The sequence below is a fragment of the Antechinus flavipes genome, chromosome 1, assembly GCF_016432865.1.
Source record: "Antechinus flavipes isolate AdamAnt ecotype Samford, QLD, Australia chromosome 1, AdamAnt_v2, whole genome shotgun sequence".
NCBI classification, from domain to species: domain Eukaryota; kingdom Metazoa; phylum Chordata; class Mammalia; order Dasyuromorphia; family Dasyuridae; genus Antechinus; species Antechinus flavipes.
Window position 1 is genome coordinate 80,747,232 of NC_067398.1, and position 7,132 is coordinate 80,754,363.

General features: G+C 57.2%; 2 protein-coding genes across 2 annotated transcripts; both read right to left on the reverse strand.

Annotated features, from left to right (window-relative positions):
• Positions 1-68: 68 nt before the first annotated feature.
• Positions 69-2,007, reverse strand: LOC127554072 (hyaluronidase-4-like). Its single transcript, XM_051985308.1, has 2 exons — positions 1,572-2,007; positions 69-1,130 (listed from the first exon to the last, which is right to left on the reverse strand). The coding sequence occupies exons 1-2, from the start codon at positions 1,623-1,625 to the stop codon at positions 738-740; spliced, it is 447 nt and encodes a 148-aa protein (XP_051841268.1). The 5' UTR covers positions 1,626-2,007; the 3' UTR covers positions 69-737.
• Positions 2,008-2,317: 310 nt separating this feature from the next.
• On the reverse strand, positions 2,318-3,663 carry LOC127554063 (hyaluronidase-2-like). The gene has a single exon (XM_051985296.1). The coding sequence runs from the start codon at positions 3,271-3,273 to the stop codon at positions 2,449-2,451; it is 825 nt and encodes a 274-aa protein (XP_051841256.1). The 5' UTR covers positions 3,274-3,663; the 3' UTR covers positions 2,318-2,448.
• Positions 3,664-7,132: the final 3,469 nt, after the last annotated feature.

The window sequence follows — 7,132 nt, forward strand, 5'->3', positions numbered from 1 at the left end:
AACTTTCCCCTCATGATGGGCTCGTGTATGTCTCATGCAAATGTGGGTCTGCAGAGAGCCACCGGGGGACCTGGGAGACCTCCCGTTTGATGTAAGAGACATCTGAGAGGAACAAGGGCTCGCCCCCGTCACTCAGCCCACCTTCCCCAGCTCCAGACCGCCAAGGACAGCTTTCTCATCTGAAAACACTTTATTGGAGGCTTCTGGGAGGACTCCCTGTGGGGGCAGGGATGGGGCTCGGCCTGAGGCCCTCCCCACACCCCAGGGCCCACTAGCACCATTGGTCCCGGAGACAGGGAGCTGGACTTGGCACATCAGCCCAGCCACGGCCCACTCCCGAGGGGTTTCACCAAGGGAGGGCCCCCGGGGTGAGTGGAAGGTGGGGGTCGTGGGGGTCTGGCCTGGGCTCGGAGGACCATTGGATTCCAATGTGAATGGACCTTGGTGATAGGATACAGTCTCAGTAATGTCCTGGTTACAGTGTTGAACTACGGGGTCTCTAGGGGAGCTTTGAGGCCAAAGGTCAAGATCTTCTCTAATCGGAAAGGGCAGAGGGAAATGAGGGATCCCAAGGCGTCCCCAATGGAGGCTGCTGGGCCCGAGACCCTCAGGGAGCCGAGTGCCCTGCCCGCAGCCACACATGCAGAACGTAAGCCGGCGGAGCTTGGGCGTCCTCTGGGGTCCTGCCTCCTGACAGCAGTGACCGTTCTTCAGTGGGGGGGAGTTCCGGTGGGCGGTCACGGGGTCCAGGCCCACAGCCCCCCAAGGCTGGCAGCCAGAAGCAGCAGGGAGAGGGACGGGGCCCCCCCGGCCCGGCTCCTTTCCTGACAGCCGTCCCCCCGCCAGCCCTGGTAGCAGTGACAGATGAAGTCCCTACTCAGGGCCTCCTGCTGCCGGGGGCCCAGGCGGCCTTGGATGGAGGCCCGGGTGCGGTTGGCCGCCGTGGCCACGCGGATCTGGAAGGTGGCGGGCTCCAGGTGCAGGTAGCTGGGCGAGTCGGGGGCCCGGCGGCGGCAGCGTCCGTGGCCCCCGCACTGGGTCCGGCTGCAGAGCGCGGCCGCCGTGGTCACGTTCAGCACGTACGGGCCCAGCCGGCTCAGCAGGTACCGGCGCATCTTCAGGCAGGTGCTCTGGGGGAGGGGAAGCGGCCAGAAGGGTGAGAGACGCTCACTGAGGCCCAGAGCGGCTAAAAAACACATGACCAGGATCCCGGAGCCCTGAGTGGCAAAGACAGGAACTCCGAGGTCGGGCCCGTCCCACTCCGCCCACGTATTCCTGGGTCTGAGACCACCAGGTGAAGGAGCCTCTCGTAGCTGAGGGGGATGCTACTCTAACCTCCGGGCCCCCCATCCCCGGAGCAGGAGCCCTGGCCCCCGGCACCCCCCCCACAGGCTGATCCAAGGGGAGGGTCCCCGTCTGCGAGATGCCCCCGAGAGAAGCTGCTCCGGACACCCCGGCTCTTGCTGCTCCTGGAGCCCGGCTGCTACCTGGGAGCAGGCCCTGGAGAGGTAGCCGTCCCACCCCCCCTTATCGGAGCTGAGCCCCTCCCTCCCCCCTGGCCCTCGGCTCACCTGGTTCCTGGCGTAGTCGGCCTCCCCCCAGAGCACCACGCCCTGCGCGCCCATGGCAGCTGCTTGACCGATGGTGTGCTCCAGGTCCACCTGGGAGTGGGGGAGGAAGGGAGAACATTCTACCCGTTTCTCAGCCCCGGTCCGGCTTCCCTTGTCCCCGTTTCAGCCCTGACTCGTTCCTTGTCTCTGGGCAGCTGCAGCCTTTGGCCCAGCCCCAACTCCTACTGTTTGGGGGGCGTGAGGGGGCCGGGAGCTGGCCAGGTGGGGCTGCAACGGCTGAGGGGGCCTTTTGGTGTCTCTTCCCTTTGGAGGATGGGCGTGGGGAGCTTATAGCGGGAATTCATAGACATTAGAGCCAGAGGGATGTGAAAGAACATTTGAGAAAGGGAGGAAGAAAGGAAGGGAGGGAGGAAGGAAGGAAGGAAGGAAGGAAGGAAGGAAGGAAGGAAGGAAGGAAGGGAAGAAGCAAAGAAGGAAGGAAGGAAGGAAGAAAAGAAGAAAAGAAGGAAGGAAGGAAGGAAGTAAAGGAAGGAAGGAAGGAGAAAGAAGGAGAGGGAAGGAGAAGGAGGAGAGAAGGAAGGAGAAGAAAAGGAAGATGGGGGAGGGAAGGAGAAGGGAGGGGGCAAGAAAAAAAGGAGGAAGGGAAGGAAGAAAGGAAAAGAGGAGAGAAAGAAGGAAAAAAGGAAGGAAGGAAGGAAACAAGCATTTACTAGACACCTACAATGTGTCAGGTATTGTTCTAAGGGCTTTACAAATACCCCATCCTTACAACACCCCTGGGAGTTAGGGGCTATTTAGCTCATTAGGGGCTATCTCCCCATTTTAGCTGAGGAAATTGGACCAGACCCAAGGCTGGGACTTGCCCCGTGTCACACAGCTATAAATGTCTGAGGTCGCATTGGAACTCAGATCTTCGGGGCTCCCTCACGCTGCCCGAGGGGAGCGACAGGCCCCAATTCCCGCCGCTAGGAACAGCAGAGGGGGGCTCTGAACGCGGGCCCTCTGCCTGGGAGGCCGAGGCTGCTGCCCCGCATCGGTGCCCCGTGCCCTGGATGGCACCGCCTGGGTCTGGCTGCCCTACACTGCTGAGGGACGGGCTCTGTCCGGCCCCCACCTGCGCCAGCTCCTTCAGAGTGTAGGAGTAGAAGGGCCGGGCGTAGACAAAGACGGGCAGCGAGTAGCTGGCGGAGGGGGGCAGCTCGGCCACGCGCAGGGCCTCCCGCACCTTGGCCCTCACGAAGCGCTCGCCCTGGGCCGAGCCCCGCAGCACCTCCTCCAGGTAGATGGAGGGGTACAGGGCCCGGCTCTGCTCCCACAGCCAGAGCAGTGCGTTGTTACGCTGCCGCTCGATGCCCGGGCAGTGCCCCGTGAAGTTCTCGAAGTCCTCCCAGTAGTGGTAGTTGTAGCAGTCGGGGAAGAGGTAGTAGCCCCACCAGCCCCCGGGCCTCCGGGCCCTGGCCAGCCTCAGGGTCTCTGACATGAAGCGGGCAGCGGCCGTCTCAAACTCCCACTGGGCTTGGAGCTCCATGCGGCCCTGGGGCCACGTGGGGTAACGCTGGCGCACCAGGCGGGCGGACATGGCGCGGTAGACGCCCTTCTTGTCCCAGTTGCGGACCCAGAGCGGCCGCCAGGTCTCCCAGTCGATGACAGAAAGGCCCGAGAAGGCGCGGGAGGGGATGGCGGCCTCCAGGTCTCGCTCCATGGCGTCGAGGTGGGCCCGGAGGCTGGCGTTCTGCGGGCAGCCGCCGTGCACGGGCAGGGGCACGGGATCCGGGGCCGCCTGGTAGTGCGGGTACAGGCCCAGCTGGTGCTGGTAGAAGATGGTGATGTTGCCCCCGGCGAAGACCTCCTGGTCGTTGGCCACCACGCCAAAGGGCTCGAGGGGCAGCGGCAGGCCGAAGGCCGTGCGGCAGCGGGAGGTGGGGGCGTTCCAGACCACCAGGAAGGGCTGGTTCTGCAGCACCGGGGACAAGGAGGGCTTCAGGGCGCGGGGGTCCGTGGGGCCGGCCGAGAGCAGCAGCAGCAGCAGCAGCGGGAGGCGGAGGCCCGGGGGCCCGGGCCGGCCTTGGGAGCCGCGTGCTGGGGACCTGGCAAGGGAGAGACACGGCCGTGAGACGGGAGCCCCGCCGGGGCAGGGGACACGGGGGGGCTCCGGCCGAGGATGGAAACCAGGATCCAAACGCTGATCCGGACCTACCAGCCTCTCTCCCCCGGCTGCTCAGGGCAGCCCAGAGGGCCGTGGCTCCAGAACTGGTCTGCTGCTCGGGGCTCTGGGCTGGGAGAAGTGGGGGGTCCTTCTTTCAGGGGAAAAGAGGTAGCAGTGGGGACCCTAACCCTTCCTCCTCAGCCCTGCTCCCCCGCCGAGGGTACCACTGTGCCCGGCCCTCCCTGCACATCCCTCGCCTGGGCCCCAGGGCAGCTGGTCCCCTTACACCAATCAGCAGTCCCTTCTGCATCCACCTTTCCTCTCTCCCTCCTCTTCTCTCCCCCATCACCTCATTTTCCAGGAAAACACCACCAGCCCCCTCTGATCCTGGACCTCCGAGGTGGGCACCAGTTGGAGAAGGGTAACCATGGCAACCACCGTCTTCCCAAAGCCCCTAACACCCCACACCCCTCCCACCCCCGCAACCTGTGTGGGAATGTAGGTCAGGCTGAGAGCGGAAGGGGGCGGGCGCCCGTGCCTGTGACAGGGTCATCCCGGCAGTGTCCCCCGGAGTTCTGGGCTCCCTGCTCCGGGCCGTGGGGTGGCCTGAGAGCCCCCCTCCCGAGGGAACTAACCGCAGCCTAAACTTCTCCAAGACACAAGCGGGCCAGGGCCCCGCGAGGTCTCCCAGTCCTTCCTTTCTCCGGGCAGCGCTTTAAACCCTTTCTCCCCAGGGATGACAGACAGCTCGGCCCCGCTCTGCTGGTCTCCGCCCCAGGAGCCTGAGCAGGGAAGGGAAGGAGAGGGGACAAGGGGGAGGAGGGCGTTTCTTCCCTCAGCTAACAAGCACTCATTAAACTCCACTGCGTGCAGGGGGCTGGCCTCTGGGGTACAAAGACAAACGGAATGGTCCTGGACTGCAGGAGCTTTCAGGCGGAGAGTGCAGGTCGGGAAGACCCAAAGAAAACCCAGCCGCAGACACTAACTGGTGTGTGACTTTGGGTAAAATGGGGATAATAACAGCGCCTCTGTCCTCGTCTCTGAGGGGGTCCAATAATACCTGTAAACACTGAGCAGGGGCTGGCCCATAGCAGGCCCTATATAAATGCTAGGCCAGTGGGGATCATCATACACTCTATTTGGGGCATCAGACGTCTACAAAACAAGTGCAAAATAAACGCGGACTAATTTGTGGGGGAGGGCACCGGTACCTGGGGGTGGGAAGCAGATCAAGAAAAGGTGAATTTTGAAGAAAATGAGGAATTCTACGAACTAGAGGCTCTGACAGAAGGGAGGAAGTTCCAAAGGAAGGGTGGAATATCATGAGCCCTGTTCCGGGCCCGTTGAGAGGCTTCTGGGACATTGGTTTGAAACGCCCAGTCGGTAGCTGGGGATCAAGAAGGAGCCTGGGGCTGCTTGTATCTGGGGGTCATCGGCAGGGAGAAGATGATAAATCCCACGGCATAGAAAGAAAATGACGGGCTCGCTAAGTGCCGAGTACAGAGGAAAGTCTAGAGGAGATATGGGAGTGCATTCCTAAGTAGAAGTCATGATATGAATGATAAACCAGCAAAGGAAACTGAGGAAGATGTCTGTGGCCATTTCAGGCCCTTCATGACCCCATGTGGGATTTTCTTGGTGAAGATTTGCCATTTCCTTCTCAGTTTATAGGGGAGAAAATTGAGGCAAATGGAGTTAAAGCAACACATCCAGCTAGTGTCTGAAATGGGATTTGAACTCGGGAACACGAGTCTTCCTGACTCCAGGCCTGGCACTTACCCACTGTGACACTGAGATGTCCCATCACATAGATGGATTAAGAGAGAATAGTACCATAAAAATCCAGAGAGGAGGGAATATCCAGAAGAAAGGGTCTAAGAAAGAGTATCCAAAAGGATAATTTTTTTCTAGGTAATTTAATTCTTTTATTAATAAAATCAGCATATTATTAATAAAAGGATGGTCATTTGGCCATCTCTCTTAGACTAAAGGCCCCTCATGGCAGTGGGGTCACAGCTTGCGTGACCTCAAAGAGGAAGTGTTCCTGAGGGGTAACATTCAACTTGGACTGGTTAACACAGACACAGATGTGGGCTATAGAAAATGAAGGTCTTGGGTACTTAAGTCACTCAAATGTTTGTCAGAGACGTCTATTTCCATATCACTTGTCTTGATAATAGGGAAAATCTTTCCTCAGGCCTATCTGAGCAAACACAGCGAGCAGGAATATATCCATTAGCTTATACTTAGAATTTCTTGTACTGTCCGAGTAAATCTCTAAGAGAAATTTCCCATGCTGGTTGGTTTTTGGATGAGAAAATAGAAAAGGCCAAAATCCTTGGTTCTAATACAATAATAGTGTATCAAATATGAGAGAGAAATATTCATTTCACATATTCCCCCATTTGATTCTAATTGAGTGACGAGGTCTCAATGAATTACTGATATATTATTCACTTCATGAAAAGTTCTTAATTAGGGGGCTTATGATGGATGGGTGAGAATGTGAAAGGGGAAAGGGGAGAAATTGATTGACTTATTGGCAAAACCAAATGGGGCACTGGCTTGTAGTCCCTAAACCTTACAGATCAAAAGATGCAAAGGGAAAAGGTGAACTGTCAAAAAATGTGCACGTAAAGCTCACAAGTTTCACCTCATACTTGATACACCATCTGATGCAGCTCTCGGGTCTGAATATCAAAAGAATAAATATTGAGATAAGGGTAAGAGGATCAGCAGAAAGGGTGAGGAGAACGAGGACGAAGTTGGGCAAACCTGGCAAAAAAGAGTTCCCTGTAATTTTGGAGAGGACAGTTTCAGTTGAATGGTGAGACTGGAAGCTAAATTGCAAAGGGGTGAGGAATGACTGAGAGAAGTGGAAGTAATGACTAGAGACATATTTTTCTGCCATTTTGTCTGTGAAAAAGGTAGGCAGGTGGACGATGGTTTGAGAGGATAGGCGCATCTAGTGAAGGGGGTTTTTGGTTGTTCTTTAGGATGAAGAAGATGTGAATAGTTTGTAGACAGGAAGGAAGAAACGATAGGACAGACTGAAGATTATAAGGAGATGTGGGGGGTGCTAATTAGCTGAAAAAGATGGAGTCAAGAGTACATGTGGAAGGGTTGCCCTTGATGAGAAGACGGGTAAACTCTTCACAGAATGGAGGGATGATGAGGTTGGGGCTGAGACATAGACAAGGCAATGAAGCCAGTGACCTCTATTTTCTCAATAAAGTAAGTGAGGGAACTGGATGACATGGAAGGTTTGAGGAGAATATGGTTTTGAATTCTCTTTGGGCAATAGGATAGAAAATCTATCAGAGAAGAGCAAAAGAATTGCCTTGTCCTGGTGAAGATCCAGTGGAGATCAGATAACTGCAATGGGCACAGTGTCATGATTTTTAGTTTTGTTCAG